General features: G+C 48.3%; 1 protein-coding gene across 7 annotated transcripts in view; it reads right to left on the reverse strand.

Annotated features, from left to right (window-relative positions):
• The window catches only part of PPP4R3B (protein phosphatase 4 regulatory subunit 3B), a 428,645-nt gene that overhangs the window by 56,528 nt on the left and 352,784 nt on the right, over positions 1-19,333 (reverse strand). For 4 of the 7 annotated variants that reach the window (XM_069234358.1, XM_069234357.1, XM_069234362.1 and 1 more), the window contains exon 14: positions 2,135-2,319. In XM_069234358.1, coding sequence (XP_069090459.1) covers positions 2,135-2,319 — 185 coding nt within the window. The remainder of the gene's footprint in view (positions 1-2,134; positions 2,320-19,333) is intronic. The other 3 variants (XM_069234360.1, XM_069234359.1, XM_069234363.1) reach the window with 1 other exon arrangement.

Consider the following 19,333-nt stretch of genomic DNA (forward strand, 5'->3'; position numbering starts at 1 on the left):
TGCATAGGCAGTGAGAGGCTGGCATGGCACCCTGAGGGGAGTGCCATGTCGACTTACTTGTTTTGTCCTCACTAGCACACACAAGCTGGCAAGCAGTGTGCCTGTGCTGAGTGAGAGGTCTCCAGGGTGGCATAAGACATGCTGCAGCCCTTAGAGACCTTCCTTGGCATCAGGGCCCTTGGTACTAGAAGTACCAGTTACAAGGGACTTATCTGGATGCCAGGGTCTGCCAATTGTGGATACAAAAGTACAGGTTAGGGAAAGAACACTGGTGCTGGGGCCTGGTTAGCAGGCCTCAGCACACTTTCAATTGTAAACATAGCATCAGCAAAGGCAAAAAGTCAGGGGGCAACCATGCCAAGGAGGCATTTCCTTACAGCCATTTTTTTTTCTTACTTACTCACTTTCCAAATATGACAGACTTGGTTTTCTCCAGGTTCACAGATAGTTCATTTGACTTGCAATATTGATGGAAAGAATTTAGCATGTTTTGTAGGCCAGTGCCTTAAAGATTCAATAAAACAATGTTGTCTGCATGTAGTAGTACAGCTATTAGTTGCTGGCCCAGCTTAGGCGGATGGGAGCTGGTTGAGTCCAACTGCACACACAGATATGCCAAGAATAGATTGAATAAAGTCTGTGCCAGCACACTGCTTTGTGATACCTATGTTTATGTGAATTTTGGATGTTACTTTTAAATTGTCAACATGTCCCAGTTTTCAGAATGTAAGAGCTGCATTCCTTTTAAAAAAATGTGGCAGAATATTCCTGTCCTCTAACTTTCTCCACAACTGATCCCTATCAACCAAGTCAAATGCTTTGCATAAGTCCACAAAGTAAGTGTACAGAGCTAGTTTTTAACTTGTGTAGCTAAAATAGCCAAGGCTGTAAGGTTGTCAGAGGTACTCGATGGACGGAAATCGGTTTGGTTTAGGAGTATTAGGTTTAAATTTGTGGCCCACGCTTCCAGGTCCTCTAGCAGAAGGCCTGCAAATATTTCTGCGTTGATATCAAGAAATGCGATCATTGGGTAACTGTCTGGGTTCGTGTAGGGGCCCTTCTTGTAGATAGGATGTAAAGTTGCCCCCTTCCAGGAGTCTGGAACCTTATTTTCCTTAACGCAGGTGTTGAACGTTTTGCATAATTGAAGGTATCAGAAAGCTTGGTTGTTTTTAAATACTCCTGCAGGAAGGCCATCTGGGCCAGGGGTCCCGCTGCTTGTACAGAGCCATAGTTTCCCTTCGCTATTGAGGACCCAACTGTTTCCTCAGTGATGTCAACATGGCCTCCCAGTTGGAAATTGCATCGGATTTTATCCCTTGAACTGCTGGTAGGCTAGCTTTCCATGTCTGTAGGAAGCTGGCTCTGCATATACTATTTCAAAGTGAGAGATAGTGTGCACAGAGTCCAAGGGTTCCCCTTAGAGGTTGATAGTGGCAAAATTAGATAATACCAATGCTCTATTTTATGGTAGTGTGGTCGAGCAGTAGGCTTATCAGAGGGTAGTGTTAAGCATCTGTTGTACACACACAAGCAATAAATGAGGAACACACACTCAAGCACTTAACTCCAGGCCAATAGTTTTTATATAGAAAAATATATTTTCTTAATTTATTTTAGAACCACAAGATTCAAGATAAGTATATAAAATGCTAGGTACGTCACACAGGTAAGTATAGAACTTTGATTCAAAGCAGTAGTACACACAGTTTTAGTTAAAATGGCAATAAGCTATTTTAAAAGTGGACACAGTGCAAAAATCAACAGTTCCTGGGGGAGGTAAGTATTGGTTAATTGAATTTAGGAAGGCTTTTAACTAACTTTGACACTTCTATCTCTGCCCCTCATTTCAGCCACCGGCAACAGATCATGTGGTCTAAATATTTGTGATAAATAGTAACTACAATACAATGCTACATCTACAGTGACTGGTAAGACCAGGACTGTCTGTGGGTGGTTCTCCTATTCTTTTAAGTCTGTGTAGTTTGCAGTCTTGTCATCTCATGATTCTCAACAGAAAGGCCTATATACCAGCTAACCCTAAGTATTCCATGTGAAAGATAAGTTTCAAGATTCAAAATAGACACACAAAGAGCATCACCATTCAACTAAATTTTCAAGTGAGATTAATTACCTTTTTTACTTTCCATAAATTTTTCATAACTGTCTGGAAAATCCTCTTCTGATTTAGATTTCTCAACTGGCGGCACAACAGTTTCACCCTCTTCGTCTTCATCTTCATTGAACCACATATCCTCATCATCTTCCAAAGCTCTAGCATCTCTACGAAATCTGTTGCTACGCAATATAGATGGTAAACTGTAAAATACATCCACAGAAAACTCAACAACATCAGTTTAAAGAAACATCTTCAGTGGTTCATTTTAGTGACATAGTAAGAATATGAGATGTTTTATTAGTGCCAAGTTACTGGCTTTTATGCAGGTTAGTTATGGCTACTGTAGGAAGTTGGCTCTGTATGTACTATTTAAAAGTAAGAAATAGCATGCACAGAGTCCAAGGGTTCCCCTTAGAGGTAAGATAGTGGCAAAAAGAGATAATTCTAATGCTCTATTTTGTGGTAGTGTGGTCGAGCAGTAGGCTTATCAGAGGGTAGTGTTAAGCATTTGTTGTACACACAAAGGCAATAAATGAGGAAAACATACTCAAAGACAATTCCAGGCCAATAGGTTTTTGTATTGAAAAATATATTTTCTTAGTTTATTTTAAGAACCACAGGTTCAAGATTTACAATCAATACTTCAAATGAAAGGTACTTCACTTAGGTATCATAGGAACTTTGAATCAGCAAAATGGTATGTACAGTTTTGGCAAAAATGGTAATAAGCTATTTTAAAACTAGACAGTGCAAATTTCAACAGTTCCTGGGGGAGGTAAGTGTTTGTTAGTTTTGTAGGTAAGTAAACCACCTACGGGGTTCAAGTTTGGGTCCAAGGTAGCCCACCGTTGGGGGTTCAGGGCAACCCCAAAGTTACCACACCAGCAGCTCAGGGCCGGTCAGGTGCAGAGGTCAAAGTGGTGCCCAAAACGCATAGACTTCAATGGAGAAGGGGGTGCCCAGGTTTCAGTCTGTCAACAGGTAAGTACCCGTGACTTCGGAGGGCAGACCAGGGGGGTTTTGTAGGGCACCGGGGGGGGGGGGGAAGAACACAAGTCAGCACAAAAAGTACACCCTCATCGGCACGGGGGCGGCTGGGTGCAGAGTGCAAACAGGTGTCGGGTTTGCAATGGAGTTCAATGGGAGACCCAGGGGTCTCTTCAGCGAAGCAGGCAGGCAAGGGGGGGGCTCCTCGGGGTAGCCACCACCTGGGTAAGGGAGAGGGCCACCTGGGGGTCGCTCCTGCACTGGAGGTCGGATCCTTCAGGTCCTGGGCGCTGCAGGTGCATTGTCTTTACCAGGCGTCGGGTTCTTAAAAGCAGGCAGTCGCGGTCAGGGGGAGCCTCTGGATTCCCTCTGCAGGCGTCGCTGGAGGGGCTCAGGGGGGTCAACTCTGGCTACTCACATGGGTCGCAGTAGCCAGGGAGTCCTCCCTGTAGTGTTGTTTCTCCACAGGTCGAGCTGGGGGCGTCGGGTGCAGAGTGGAAAGTCTCACGCTTCCGGCGGGAAACGTGCAGTCCTTTAAAAGTTGTTTCTTTGTTGCAAAGTTGTTTCTTCTTTGGAGCAGAGCCGCTGTCCTCGGGAGTTCTTGGTCCTTTTAGATGCAGGGTAGTCATCTGAGGCTTCAGAGGTCGCTGGACCCTGTGGAATGCGTCGCAGTTGCAGTTTTTCTTGAAGTGGGGAGACAGGCCGGTAGGGCTGGGGCCAAAGCAGTTGGTGTCTCAGTCTTCTCTGCATGGCTTTTAGGTCAGCAGTCCTTCTTCATCTTCAGGTTGCAGGAATCTATCTTGCTTGGTTCTGGGGGCCCCTAAATACTCAATTACGGGTGTGTTTAGGTCTGGGGGGTTAGTAGCCAATGGCTACTAGCCCGGAGGGTGGCTACACCCTCTTTGTGCCTCTTCCCTGAGGGGAGGGGGCCACATCCCTAATCCTATTGGGGGAATCCTCCATCTGCAAGATGGAGGATTTCTAAAAGTCAGTCTCACCTTAGCTCAGGACACCTTAGGGGCTGTCCTGACTGGCCAGTGACTCCTCCTTGTTTTTCTCATTATCTCCTCCGGCCTTGCCGGCAAAAGTGGGGCCGTGGTCGGAGGGGGCGGGCATCTCCACTAGCTGGAGTGCCCTGGAGCGCTGTAACAAAGGGGGTGAGCGTTTGAGGCTCACCGGCAGGTGTTACAGTTCCTGCAGGGTGAGGTGAGAAGCACCTCCACCCAGTACAGGCTTTGTTACTAGCCACAGAGTGACAAAGGCACTCTCCCCATATGGCCAGCAACATGCCTGGTGTGTGGCAGGCTGGCAAAACTAGTCAGCCCACACTGGAAGTCGGTATGTTTTCAGGGGGCATCTCTAAGATGCCCTCTGGGGTGTATTTCACAATAACATGTACACTGGCATCAGTGTGCATTTATTGTGCTGAGAAGTTTGATACCAAACTTCCCAGTTTTCAGTGTAGCCATTATGGTGCTGTGGAGTTTGTGTATGACAGACTCCCAGACCATATACTCTTATGGCTACCCTGCACTTAAAATGTTTAAGGTTTTGCTTAGACACTGTAGGGGCATAGTGCTCATGCAACTATGCCCTCACCTATGGTATAGTGCACCCTGCCTTGGGGCTGTAATGCCTGCTAGAGGGGTGACTTATCTATGCCATAGGCAGTGTGAGGTTGGCATGGCACCCTGAGGGGAGTGCCATGTCCACTTAGTAATTTTCTCCCCACCAGCACACACAAGCTGGCAAGCAGTGTGTCTGTGCTAAATGAGGGGTCCCCAGGGTGGCATAAGACATGCTGCAGTCCTTAGAGACCTTCCCTGGCATCAGGGCCCTTGGTACCAGGGGTACCAGTTACAAGGGACTTACCTGGATGCCAGGGTGTGCCAATTGTGAAAACAAAGGTACAGTTTTAGGGAAAGAACACTGGTGCTGGGGCCTGGTTAGCAGGCCTCAGCACACTTTCAAATCATAACTTGGCATCAGCAAAGGCAAAAAGTTAGAGGGTAACCATGCCAAGGAGGCATTTCCTTACAGCTACACTAAACAACAATGTAAACAAAGGATAAAAAGCATATGTAATTTGTAAATGTTACAGACCTAAAAAAATCCATTGTAGGAAGTTGGCTCTGTATGTGCTATTTCAAAGTAAGGAATAGCATGCACAGAGTCCAAGGGTTCCCCTTAGAGGTAAAATAGTGGTAAAAATAGATAATACTAATGCTCTATTTTGTGGTAGTGTGGTCGAGCAGTAGGCTTATCCAAGGAGTAGTGTTAAGCATTTGTTGTACATACACATAGACAATAAATGAGGTACACACACTCAGAGACAGATCCAGCCAATAGGTTTTTATATAGAAAAATATCTTTTCTTAGTTTATTTTAAGAACCACAGGTTCAAATTCTACATGTAATAGCTCATTCGAAAGGTATTGCAGGTAAGTACTTTAGGAACTTCAAATCATCAAAATTGCATGTATACTTTTCAAGTTATTCACAAATAGCTGTTTTAAAAGTGGACACTTAGTGCAATTTTCACAGGTCCTAGGGGAGGTAAGTATTTGTTAGGTTAACCAGGTAAGTAAGACACTTACAGGGCTTAGTTCTTGGTCCAAGGTAGCCCACCGTTGGGGGTTCGGAGCAACCCCAAAGTCACCACACCAGCAGCTCAGGGCCGGTCAGGTGCAGAGTTCAAAGTGGTGCCCAAAACACATAGGCTAGAATGGAGAGAAGGGGGTGCCCCGGTTCCGGTCTGCTTGCAGGTAAGTACCCGCGTCTTCGGAGGGCAGACCAGGGGGGTTTTGTAGGGCACCGGGGGGGACACAAGTCCACACAGAAATTTCCCCCTCAGCGGCGCGGGGGCGGCCGGGTGCAGTGTAGAAACAAGCGTCGGGTTCGCAATGTTAGTCTATGAGAGATCTCGGGATCTCTTCAGCGCTGCAGGCAGGCAAGGGGGGGGTTCCTCGGGGAAACCTCCACTTGGGCAAGGGAGAGGGACTCCTGGGGGTCACTTCTCCAGTGAAAGTCCGGTCCTTCAGGTCCTGGGGGCTGCGGGTGCAGGGTCTCTCCCAGGCGTCGGGACTTTAGGTTCAAAGAGTCGCGGTCAGGGGAAGCCTCGGGATTCCCTCTGCAGGCGGCGCTGTGGGGACTCAGGGGGGACAGGTTTTGGTACTCACAGTATCAGAGTAGTCCTGGGGTCCCTCCTGAGGTGTCGGATCTCCACCAGCCGAGTCGGGGTCGCCGGGTGCAGTGTTGCAAGTCTCACGCTTCTTGCGGGGAGCTTGCAGGGTTCTTTAAAGCTGCTGGAAACAAAGTTGCAGCTTTTCTTGGAGCAGGTCCGCTGTCCTCGGGAGTTTCTTGTCTTTTCGAAGCAGGGGCAGTCCTCAGAGGATGTCGAGGTCGCTGGTCCCTTCGGAAGGCGTCGCTGGAGCAGGATCTTTGGAAGGCAGGAGACAGGCCGGTGAGTTTCTGGAGCCAAGGCAGTTGTCGTCTTCTGGTCTTCCGCTGCAGGGGTTTTCAGCTGGGCAGTCCTTCTTCTTGTTGCAGGAATCTAATTTTCTAGGGTTCAGGGTAGCCCTTAAATACTAAATTTAAGGGCGTGTTTAGGTCTGGGGGGTTAGTAGCCAATGGCTACTAGCCCTGAGGGTGGGTACACCCTCTTTGTGCCTCCTCCCAAGGGGAGGGGGTCACAATCCTAACCCTATTGGGGGAATCCTCCATCTGCAAGATGGAGGATTTCTAAAAGTTAGAGTCACTTCAGCTCAGGACACCTTAGGGGCTGTCCTGACTGGTCAGTGACTCCTCCTTGTTTTTCTCATTATTTTCTCCGGCCTTGCCGCCAAAAGTGGGGCCTGGCCGGAGGGGGCGGGCAACTCCACTAGCTGGAGTGTCCTGCTGGGTTGGCACAAAGGAGGTGAGCCTTTGAGGCTCACCGCCAGGTGTGACAATTCCTGCCTGGGAGAGGTGTTAGCATCTCCACCCAGTGCAGGCTTTGTTACTGGCCTCAGAGTGACAAAGGCACTCTCCCCATGGGGCCAGCAACATGTCTCGGTTTGTGGCAGGCTGCTAAAACTAGTCAGCCTACACAGATAGTCGGTTAAGTTTCAGGGGGCACCTCTAAGGTGCCCTCTGTGGTGTATTTTACAATAAAATGTACACTGGCATCAGTGTGCATTTATTGTGCTGAGAAGTTTGATACCAAACTTCCCAGTTTTCAGTGTAGCCATTATGGTGCTGTGGAGTTCGTGTTTGACAGACTCCCAGACCATATACTCTTATGGCTACCCTGCACTTACAATGTCTAAGGTTTTGTTTAGACACTGTAGGGGTACCATGCTCATGCACTGGTACCCTCACCTATGGTATAGTGCACCCTGCCTTAGGGCTGTAAGGCCTGCTAGAGGGGTGGCTTACCTATACTGCATAGGCAGTGAGAGGCTGGCATGGCACCCTGAGGGGAGTGCCATGTCGACTTACTCATTTTGTTCTCACTAGCACACACAAGCTGGCAAGCAGGGTGTCTGTGCTGAGTGAGAGGTCTCCAGGGTGGCATAAGACATGCTGCAGCCCTTAGAGACCTTCCTTGGTATCAGGGCCCTTGGTACTAGAAGTACCAGTTACAAGGGACTTATCTGAATGCCAGGGTGTGCCAATTGTGGATACAATGGTACATTTTAGGTGAAGGAACACTGGTGCTGGGGCCTGGTTAGCAGGGTCCCAGCACACTTCTCAGTCAAGTCAGCATCAGTATCAGGCAAAAAGTGGGGGGTAACTGCAACAGGGAGCCATTTCCTTACATCCATCTTTCATTAACACTCAATACGACTTCTCAAGTACGTTATGCAATTTGCTTGCACAATTACTTACCTTCCAGTTGGTTGATCATCACATGCTTTACATTTAAGACACTGCAGGCATAACTCAAAAACTGAGAATCTACTAGTAAGCTTTCAGCCTTTTTCTGCAGTTTTATATAGCTCGAATTTAGCCCAAAGGCATCAGAAAGCTTTATTAGTACTAAATTACATTACACAAGGTGAGATCTCGCTTTTTTTTTTTTTGGGCATAGGGAGAGTAAGTGATTTGTCCAGAATCACAGGAGGTTGAGCCAACTTGCTTTTTCCGTTCCACAGTCGGTAGCTCTGACTATCTCTCAATTCTATTCCTTAACTATATTCTCACAACTGAACAGCCTGTTATGTATCTTTAAGTTCAATTTCTGTCTTTCACTAACTTATGCTTAAATAGTGAAACCTTGACTATAGGACTCTGGATTAGCCAGTGTTCCTTAAAAAAATCTCGAGATCCCGAAAAAATAAAAAATAAAAATATATAACTATCAGCCACATCTTTCCAATCCTTAAATACCTTAACTGCCTTTCACTGAGGCCAGAAAGAGATACAAACTGACTTGCATCAACTACAACTTACTACACTACAACAAGCCAGAATATCTACTCTCCAATGTCCAATCAAGTTGCATCAAGGCTGTAAGATACTGCTTGGAAGATGCTTGCAAAAACTCTTGATTAAAAGACTCACTGTAGGAAGTTGGCTCTGTATGTGCTATTTCAAAGTAAGGAATAGCATGCACAGAGTCCAAGGGTTCCCCTTAGAGGTAAAATAGTGGTAAAAAATAGATAATACTAATGCTCTATTTTGTGGTAGTGTGGTCGAGCAGTAGGCTTATCCAAGGAGTAGTGTTAAGCATTTGTTGTACATACACATAGACAATAAATGAGGTACACACACTCAGAGACAAATCCAGCCAATAGGTTTTGTATAGAAAAATATCTTTTCTTAGTTTATTTTAAGAACCACAGGTTCAAATTCTACATGTAATATCTCATTCGAAAGGTATTGCAGGTAAGTACTTTAGGAACTTCAAATCATCAAAATTGCATGTATACTTTTCAAGTTATTCACAAATAGCTGTTTTAAAAGTGGACACTTAGTGCAATTTTCACAGTTCCTAGGGGAGGTAAGTATTTGTTAGGTTAACCAGGTAAGTAAGACACTTACAGGGCTTAGTTCTTGGTCCAAGGTAGCCCACCGTTGGGGGTTCAGAGCAACCCCAAAGTCACCGCACCAGCAGCTCAGGGCCGGTCAGGTGCAGAGTTCAAAGTGGTGCCCAAAACACATAGGCTAGAATGGAGAGAAGGGGGTGCCCCGGTTCCGGTCTGCTTGCAGGTAAGTACCCGCGTCTTCGGAGGGCAGACCAGGGGGGTTTTGTAGGGCACCGGGGGGGACACAAGTCCACACAGAAATTTCACCCTCAGCGGCGCGGGGGCGGCCGGGTGCAGTGTAGAAACAAGCGTCGGGTTCGCAATGTTAGTCTATGAGAGATCTCGGGATCTCTTCAGCGCTGCAGGCAGGCAAGGGGGGGGTTCCTCGGGGAAACCTCCACTTGGGCAAGGGAGAGGGACTCCTGGGGGTCACTTCTCCAGTGAAAGTCCGGTCCTTCAGGTCCTGGGGGCTGCGGGTGCAGGGTCTCTCCCAGGCGTCGGGACTTTAGGTTCAAAGAGTCGCGGTCAGGGGAAGCCTCGGGATTCCCTCTGCAGGCGGCGCTGTGGGGGCTCAGGGGGGACAGGTTTTTGTACTCACAGTCTTAGAGTAGTCCTGGGGTCCCTCCTGAGGTGTTGGATCGCCACCAGCCGAGTCGGGGTCGCCGGGTGCAGTGTTGCAAGTCTCACGCTTCTTGCGGGGAGCTTGCAGGGTTCTTTAAAGCTGCTGGAAACAAAATTGCAGCTTTTCTTGGAGCAGGTCCGCTGTCCTCGGGAGTTTCTTGTCTTTTCGAAGCAGGGGCAGTCCTCAGAGGATGTCGAGGTCGCTGGTCCCTTTGGAAGGCGTCGCTGGAGCAAGATCTTTGGAAGGCAGGAGACAGGCCGGTGAGTTTCTGGAGCCAAGGCAGTTGTCGTCTTCTGGTCTTCCTCTGCAGGGGTTTTTCAGCTAGGCAGTCCTTCTTCTTGTAGTTGCAGGAATCTAATTTTCTAGGGTTCAGGGTAGCCCTTAAATACTAAATTTAAGGGCGTGTTTAGGTCTGGGGGGTTAGTAGCCAATGGCTACTAGCCCTGAGGGTGGGTACACCCTTTTTGTGCCTCCTCCCAAGGGGAGGGGGTCACAATCCTAACCCTATTGGGGGAATCCTCCATCTGCAAGATGGAGGATTTCTAAAAGTTAGAGTCACCTCAGCTCAGGACACCTTAGGGGCTGTCCTGACTGGCCAGTGACTCCTCCTTGTTATTCTCATTATTTTCTCCGGCCTTGCCGCCAAAAGTGGGGCCTGGCCGGAGGGGGCGGGCAACTCCACTAGCTGGAGTGTCCTGCTGGGTTGGCACAAAGGAGGTGAGCCTTTGAGGCTCACCGCCAGGTGTGACAATTCCTGCCTGGGGGAGGTGTTAGCATCTCCACCCAGTGCAGGCTTTGTTACTGGCCTCAGAGTGACAAAGGCACTCTCCCCATGGGGCCAGCAACATGTCTCGGTTTGTGGCAGGCTGCTAAAACTAGTCAGCCTACACAGATAGTCGGTTAAGTTTCAGGGGGCACCTCTAAGGTGCCCTCTGGGGTGTATTTTACAATAAAATGTACACTGGCATCAGTGTGCATTTATTGTGCTGAGAAATTTGATACCAAACTTCCCAGTTTTCAGTGTAGCCATTATGGTGCTGTGGAGTTCGTGTTTGACAGACTCCCAGACCATATACTCTTATGGCTACCCTGCACTTACAATGTCTAAGGTTTTGTTTAGACACTGTAGGGGTACCATGCTCATGCATTGGTACCCTCACCTATGGTATAGTGCACCCTGCCTTAGGGCTGTAAGGCCTGCTAGAGGGGTGTCTTACCTATACTGCATAGGCAGTGAGAGGCTGGCATGGCACCCTGAGGGGAGTGCCATGTCGACTTACTCGTTTTGTCCTCACTAGCACACACAAGCTGGCAAGCAGTGTGTCTGTGCTGAGTGAGAGGTCTCCAGGGTGGCATAAGGCATGCTGCAGCCCTTAGAGACCTTCCTTGGCATCAGGGCCCTTGGTACTAGAAGTACCAGTTACAAGGGACTTATCTGGATGCCTGGGTCTGCCAATTGTGGATACAAAAGTACAGGTTAGGGAAAGAACACTGGTGCTGGGGCCTGGTTAGCAGGCCTCAGCACACTTTCAATTGTAAACATAGCATCAGCAAAGGCAAAAAGTCAGGGGGCAACCATGCCAAGGAGGCATTTCCTTACACAACCCCCCCCCAAACGAAAGAGGATGAGACTAACCTTTCCCAAGAGAGTCTTCATTTTCTAAGTGGAAGAACCTGGAAAGGCCATCTGCATTGGCATGGGCAGTCCCAGGTCTGTGTTCCACTATAAAGTCCATTCCCTGTAGGGAGATGGACCACCTCAACAGTTTAGGATTTTCACCTTTCATTTGCATCAGCCATTTGAGAGGTCTGTGGTCGGTTTGAACTAGGAAGTGAGTCCCAAAGAGGTATGGTCTCAGCTTCTTCAGGGACCAAACCACAGCAAAGGCCTCCCTCTCAATGGCACTCCAACGCTGCTCCCTGGGGAGTAACCTCCTGCTAATGAAAGCAACAGGCTGGTCAAGGCCATCATCATTTGTTTGGGACAAAACTGCCCCTATCCCATGTTCAGAGGCATCAGTCTGCACAATGAACTGCTTAGAATAATCTGGAGCTTTGAGAACTGGTGCTGAGCACATTGCCTGTTTCAGGGTGTCAAAGGCCTGTTGGCAGTCCACAGTCCAGTTTACTTTCTTGGGCATTTTCTTGGAGGTGAGTTCAGTGAGGGCTGTCACAATGGATCCATATCCCTTCACAAACCTCCTGTAATACCCAGTCAAGCCAAGGAATGCCCTGACTTGAGTCTGGGTTTTTGGAGCTACCCAGTCCAGAATAGTCTGGATCTTGGGTTGGAGTGGCTGAACTTGGCCTCCACCTACAAGGTGTCCCAAGTAAACCACAGTTCCCTGCCCTATCTGGCATTTGGATGCCTTGATAGAGAGGCCTGCAGATTGCAGAGCCTTCAAAACCTTCCTCAGGTGGACCAGGTGATCCTGCCAGGTGGAGCTAAAGACAGCAATATCATCAAGATAAGCTGTGCTAAAGGACTCCAAGCCAGGAAGGACTTGATTCACCAACCTTTGGAAGGTGGCAGGGGCATTCTTTAAACCAAAGGGCATAACAGTAAACTGATAATGCCCATCAGGTGTGGAGAATGCTGTCTTTTCTTTTGCTCCAGGTGCCATTTTTATTTGCCAGTACCCTGCTGTCAAGTCAAAGGTACTTAGAAATTTGGCAGCACCTAATTTATCAATGAGCTCATCAGCTCTTGGAATTGGATGGGCATCTGTCTTGGTGACAGAATTGAGCCCTCTGTAGTCCACACAAAACCTCATCTCTTTCTTTCCATCTTTGGTGTGAGGTTTGGGGACTAAGACCACTGGGCTAGCCCAGGGGCTGTCAGAGCGCTCAATGACTCCCAATTCCAGCATCTTGTGGACTTCCACCTTGATGCTTTCTTTAACATGGTCAGATTGTCTAAAGATTTTGTTCTTGACAGGCATGCTGTCTCCTGTGTCCACATCATGGGTACACAGGTGTGTCTGACCAGGGGTTAAGGAGAAGAGTTCAGGAAACTGTTGTAGGACTCTCCTACAATCAGCTTGCTGTTGGCCAGAGAGGGTGTCTGAGTAGATCACTCCATCTACTGTACCATCTTTTGGGTCTGATGACAGAAGATCAGGGAGAGGTTCACTCTCTGCCTCCTGATCCTCATCTGTTACCATCAACAGATTGACATCAGCCCTGTCGTGGAAGAGCTTAAGGCGGTTTACATGGATCACCCTTTTGGGGCTCCTGCTTGTGCCCAGGTCCACCAAGTAGGTGACCTGACTCTTCCTCTCTAGTACTGGGTAAGGGCCACTCCATTTGTCCTGGAGTGCCCTGGGAGCCACAGGCTCCAGAACCCAGACCTTCTGCCCTGGTTGGAACTCAACCAGTGCAGCCTTTTGGTCATACCAAAACTTCTGGAGCTGTTGGCTGGCCTCAAGGTTTTTGGTTGCCTTTTCCATGTACTCTGCCATTCTAGAGCGAAGGCCAAGTACATAGTCCACTATGTCCTGTTTAGGCTCATGGAGAGGTCTCTCCCAGCATTCTTTAACAAGGGCAAGTGGTCCCCTTACAGGATGACCAAACAGAAGTTCAAAGGGTGAGAACCCTACTCCCTTCTGTGGTACCTCCCTGTAAGCGAAAAGCAGACATGGCAGGAGGACATCCCATCTCCTTTTGAGTTTTTCTGGGAGCCCCATGATCATGCCCTTTAATGTCTTGTTGAATCTCTCAACTAAGCCATTAGTTTGTGGATGGTAAGGTGTAGTGAATTTATAAGTCACTCCACACTCATTCCACATGTGCTTTAGGTATGCTGACATGAAGTTGGTACCTCTGTCAGACACCACCTCCTTAGGGAAACCCACTCTGGTAAAGATACCAATGAGGGCCTTGGCTACTGCAGGGGCAGTAGTCGACCTAAGGGGAATAGCTTCAGGATACCTGGTAGCATGATCCACTACTACCAGGATATACATATTTCCTGAGGCTGTGGGAGGTTCCAGTGGACCAACTATGTCCACACCCACTCTTTCAAAGGGCACCCCCACCACTGGAAGTGGAATGAGGGGGGCCTTTGGATGCCCACCTGTCTTACCACTGGCTTGACAGGTGGGGCAGGAGAGGCAAAACTCCTTAACCATGTTGGACATATTGGGCCAGTAGAAGTGGTTGACTAACCTCTCCCACGTCTTGGTTTGTCCCAAATGTCCAGCAAGGGGAATGTCATGGGCCAATGTTAGGATGAACTCTCTGAACAGCTGAGGCACTACCACTCTCCTAGTGGCACCAGGTTTGGGGTCTCTGGCCTCAGTGTACAGGAGCCCATCTTCCCAATAGACCCTATGTGTTCCATTTTTCTTGCCTTTGGACTCTTCAGCAGCTTGCTGCCTAAGGCCTTCAAGAGAGGGACAGGTTTCTTGTCCCTTACACAGCTCTTCCCTTGAGGGTCCCCCTGGGCCTAAGAGCTCAACCTGATAAGGTTCAAGCTCCAAAGGCTCAGTTCCCTCAGAGGGCAGAACTTCTTCCTGAGAAGAGAGGTTCCCTTTCTTTTGCTGTGTTGCAGTTGGTTTCCCAACTGACTTTCCTTTTCTCTTGGTAGGCTGGGCCATTCTTCCAGACTCCAGCTCTACTTGTTCACCCCGTGCCTTGCATTGTGCTCTGGTTTTCACACACACCAGTTCAGGGATACCCAGCATTGCTGCATGGGTTTTTAGCTCTACCTCAGCCCATGCTGAGGACTCCAGGTCATTTCCAAGCAGACAGTCCACTGGGATATTTGAGGAGACCACCACCTGTTTCAGGCCATTGACCCCTCTCCATTCTAAAGTAACCATTGCCATGGGATGTACTTTTCTCTGATTGTCAGCGTTGGTGACTGTGTAAGTTTTTCCAGTCAGGTATTGGCCAGGGGAAACCAGTTTCTCTGTCACCATGGTGACACTGGCACCTGTATCCCTCAGGCCCTCTATTCTAGTCCCATTAATTAAGAGTTGCTGTCTGTATTTTTGCATGTTAGGCGGCCAGACAGCTAGTGTGGCTAAATCCACCCCACCCTCAGAAACTAGAGTAGCTTCAGTGTGGACCCTGATTTGCTCTGGGCACACTGTTGATCCCACTTGGAGACTAGCCATACCAGTGTTACCTGGATGGGAGTTTGGAGTGGAACCTTTCTTGGGACAGGCCTTGTCTCCAGTTTGGTGTCCATGCTGTTTACAGCTATGACACCAGGCCTTTTTGGGATCAAAGTTTTTACCCTTGTACCCATTGTTTTGTGAAGAGGCTCTGGGCCCACCCTCCTGTGCAGGTTTTTGGGGGCCTGTAGAAGACTCTTTACTATTTTTAGTTTTGGTTGTCTCATCACCCTTCTGCTGGGGAGTCTTTGTGACCCCTTTCTTTTGGTCACCCCCTGTTGAAGTCTTGGACACCCTTGTCTTGACCCAATGGTCCGCCTTCTTTCCCAATTCTTGGGGAGAAATTGGTCCTAGGTCTACCAGATGCTGATGCAGTTTATCATTGAAACAATTACTTAACAGGTGTTCTTTCACAAATAAATTGTACAGCCCATCATAATTACTTACACCACTGCCTTGAATCCAACCATCTAGTGTTTTCACTGAGTAGTCAACAAAGTCAACCCAGGTCTGGCTCGAGGATTTTTGAGCCCCCCTGAACCTAATCCTGTACTCCTCAGTGGAGAATCCAAAGCCCTCAATCAGGGTACCCTTCATGAGGTCATAAGATTCTGCATCTTGTCCAGAGAGTGTGAGGAGTCTATCCCTACACTTTCCTGTGAACATTTCCCAAAGGAGAGCACCCCAGTGAGATCTGTTCACTTTTCTGGTTACACAAGCCCTCTCAAAAGCTGTGAACCATTTGGTGATGTCATCACCATCTTCATATTTAGTTACAATCCCTTTAGGGATTTTCAACATGTCAGGAGAATCTCTGACCCTATTTATGTTGCTGCCACCATTGATGGGTCCTAGGCCCATCTCTTGTCTTTCCCTCTCTATGGCTAGGATCTGTCTTTCCAAAGCCAATCTTTTGGCCATCCTGGCTAACTGGATGTCCTCTTCACTGGAGTTATCCTCAGTGATTTCAGAGTTGTTGGTCCCTCCTGTGAGGGAACCAGCATCTCTGACTATTATTTGTGGAGTCAGGGCTTGAGAAGCCCTGCTCTCCCTAAGTAGGACTGGAGGGGGGAATTTCCCTCCAAGTCACTATCTTCATCCTCTGAGTTGCCATCCTCAGAGGGGTTGGCCTTTTCAAACTCTGCCAAAAGCTCCTGGAGCTGTACTTTGGTAGGTTTGGGGCCCATTGCTATTTTCTTTAGTTTACAGAGTGACCTTAGCTCTCTCATCTGTAGATGGAGGTAAGGTGTGGTGTCGAGTTCCACCACATTCACATCTGTGCTAGACATTATGCTTCTAAAAGTTGGAATACTTTTTAAGAAACTAAAACTGGTTCTAGAATCTAATTCAAACTTTTAACAAACTTTTAAACTCTAAAAGAAATGCTAAACAGGATCTAACACAAGGCCCTAGCAGGTCTTTTAAGAATTTAGAAAACTTTTCAAATTGCAAAAATCAATTTCTAATGACAATTTTGGAATTTGTCGTGTGATCAGGTATTGGCTGAGTAGTCCAGCAAATGCAAAGTCTTGTACCCCACCGCTGATCCACCAATGTAGGAAGTTGGCTCTGTATGTGCTATTTCAAAGTAAGGAATAGCATGCACAGAGTCCAAGGGTTCCCCTTAGAGGTAAAATAGTGGTAAAAAATAGATAATACTAATGCTCTATTTTGTGGTAGTGTGGTCGAGCAGTAGGCTTATCCAAGGAGTAGTGTTAAGCATTTGTTGTACATACACATAGACAATAAATGAGGTACACACACACTCAGAGACAAATCCAGCCAATAGGTTTTGTATAGAAAAATATCTTTTCTTAGTTTATTTTAAGAACCACAGGTTCAAATTCTACATGTAATATCTCATTCGAAAGGTATTGCAGGTAAGTACTTTAGGAACTTCAAATCATCAAAATTGCATGTATACTTTTCAAGTTATTCACAAATAGCTGTTTTAAAAGTGGACACTTAGTGCAATTTTCACAGTTCCTAGGGGAGGTAAGTATTTGTTAGGTTAACCAGGTAAGTAAGACACTTACAGGGCTTAGTTCTTGGTCCAAGGTAGCCCACCGTTGGGGGTTCAGAGCAACCCCAAAGTCACCGCACCAGCAGCTCAGGGCCGGTCAGGTGCAGAGTTCAAAGTGGTGCCCAAAACACATAGGCTAGAATGGAGAGAAGGGGGTGCCCCGGTTCCGGTCTGCTTGCAGGTAAGTACCCGCGTCTTCGGAGGGCAGACCAGGGGGGTTTTGTAGGGCACCGGGGGGGACACAAGTCCACACAGAAATTTCACCCTCAGCGGCGCGGGGGCGGCCGGGTGCAGTGTAGAAACAAGCGTCGGGTTCGCAATGTTAGTCTATGAGAGATCTCGGGATCTCTTCAGCGCTGCAGGCAGGCAAGGGGGGGGTTCCTCGGGGAAACCTCCACTTGGGCAAGGGAGAGGGACTCCTGGGGGTCACTTCTCCAGTGAAAGTCCGGTCCTTCAGGTCCTGGGGGCTGCGGGTGCAGGGTCTCTCCCAGGCGTCGGGACTTTAGGTTCAAAGAGTCGCGGTCAGGGGAAGCCTCGGGATTCCCTCTGCAGGCGGCGCTGTGGGGGCTCAGGGGGGACAGGTTTTTGTACTCACAGTCTTAGAGTAGTCCTGGGGTCCCTCCTGAGGTGTTGGATCGCCACCAGCCGAGTCGGGGTCGCCGGGTGCAGTGTTGCAAGTCTCACGCTTCTTGCGGGGAGCTTGCAGGGTTCTTTAAAGCTGCTGGAAACAAAATTGCAGCTTTTCTTGGAGCAGGTCCGCTGTCCTCGGGAGTTTCTTGTCTTTTCGAAGCAGGGGCAGTCCTCAGAGGATGTCGAGGTCGCTGGTCCCTTTGGAAGGCGTCGCTGGAGCAGGATCTTTGGAAGGCAGGAGACAGGCCGGTGAGTTTCTGGAGCCAAGGCAGTTGTCGTCTTCTGGTCTTCCTCTGCAGGGGTTTTTCAGCTAGGCAGTCCTTCTTCTTGTAGTTGCAGGAATCTAATTTTCTAGGGTTCAGGGTAGCCCTTAAATACTAAATTTAAGGGCGTGTTTAGGTCTGGGGGGTTAGTAGCCAATGGCTACTAGCCCTGAGGGTGGGTACACCCTTTTTGTGCCTCCTCCCAAGGGGAGGGGGTCACAATCCTAACCCTATTGGGGGAATCCTCCATCTGCAAGATGGAGGATTTCTAAAAGTTAGAGTCACCTCAGCTCAGGACACCTTAGGGGCTGTCCTGACTGGCCAGTGACTCCTCCTTGTTATTCTCATTATTTTCTCCGGCCTTGCCGCCAAAAGTGGGGCCTGGCCGGAGGGGGCGGGCAACTCCACTAGCTGGAGTGTCCTGCTGGGTTGGCACAAAGGAGGTGAGCCTTTGAGGCTCACCGCCAGGTGTGACAATTCCTGCCTGGGGGAGGTGTTAGCATCTCCACCCAGTGCAGGCTTTGTTACTGGCCTCAGAGTGACAAAGGCACTCTCCCCATGGGGCCAGCAACATGTCTCGGTTTGTGGCAGGCTGCTAAAACTAGTCAGCCTACACAGATAGTCGGTTAAGTTTCAGGGGGCACCTCTAAGGTGCCCTCTGGGGTGTATTTTACAATAAAATGTACACTGGCATCAGTGTGCATTTATTGTGCTGAGAAGTTTGATACCAAACTTCCCAGTTTTCAGTGTAGCCATTATGGTGCTGTGGAGTTCGTGTTTGACAGACTCCCAGACCATATACTCTTATGGCTACCCTGCACTTACAATGTCTAAGGTTTTGTTTAGACACTGTAGGGGTACCATGCTCATGCATTGGTACCCTCACCTATGGTATAGTGCACCCTGCCTTAGGGCTGTAAGGCCTGCTAGAGGGGTGTCTTACCTATACTGCATAGGCAGTGAGAGGCTGGCATGGCACCCTGAGGGGAGTGCCATGTCGACTTACTCGTTTTGTCCTCACTAGCACACACAAGCTGGCAAGCAGTGTGTCTGTGCTGAGTGAGAGGTCTCCAGGGTGGCATAAGGCATGCTGCAGCCCTTAGAGACCTTCCTTGGCATCAGGGCCCTTGGTACTAGAAGTACCAGTTACAAGGGACTTATCTGGATGCCTGGGTCTGCCAATTGTGGATACAAAAGTACAGGTTAGGGAAAGAACACTGGTGCTGGGGCCTGGTTAGCAGGCCTCAGCACACTTTCAATTGTAAACATAGCATCAGCAAAGGCAAAAAGTCAGGGGGCAACCATGCCAAGGAGGCATTTCCTTACACTCACTGTCAATCTCTGATGCAACAGCCACTTTGCTGAACTCTAGTAGCTGAAATAAGAACAGCTGACACTTTATAGATTTTATGTTTAGAAAAAAAAAAAAAACTGAAAACCTTTAGCGTCAAACAACTTCTAACATAAGACTGCTTTTGTATCTCCATCAATGTAGCACCCGCTGAAGATACAGTCTCTACTTTTCCAATTTTCTCTCTCATCCTTTGTTAACCCCTCATAT

This window comes from Pleurodeles waltl, chromosome 5 (assembly GCF_031143425.1).
Source record: "Pleurodeles waltl isolate 20211129_DDA chromosome 5, aPleWal1.hap1.20221129, whole genome shotgun sequence".
NCBI classification, from domain to species: Eukaryota; Metazoa; Chordata; class Amphibia; order Caudata; family Salamandridae; genus Pleurodeles; species Pleurodeles waltl.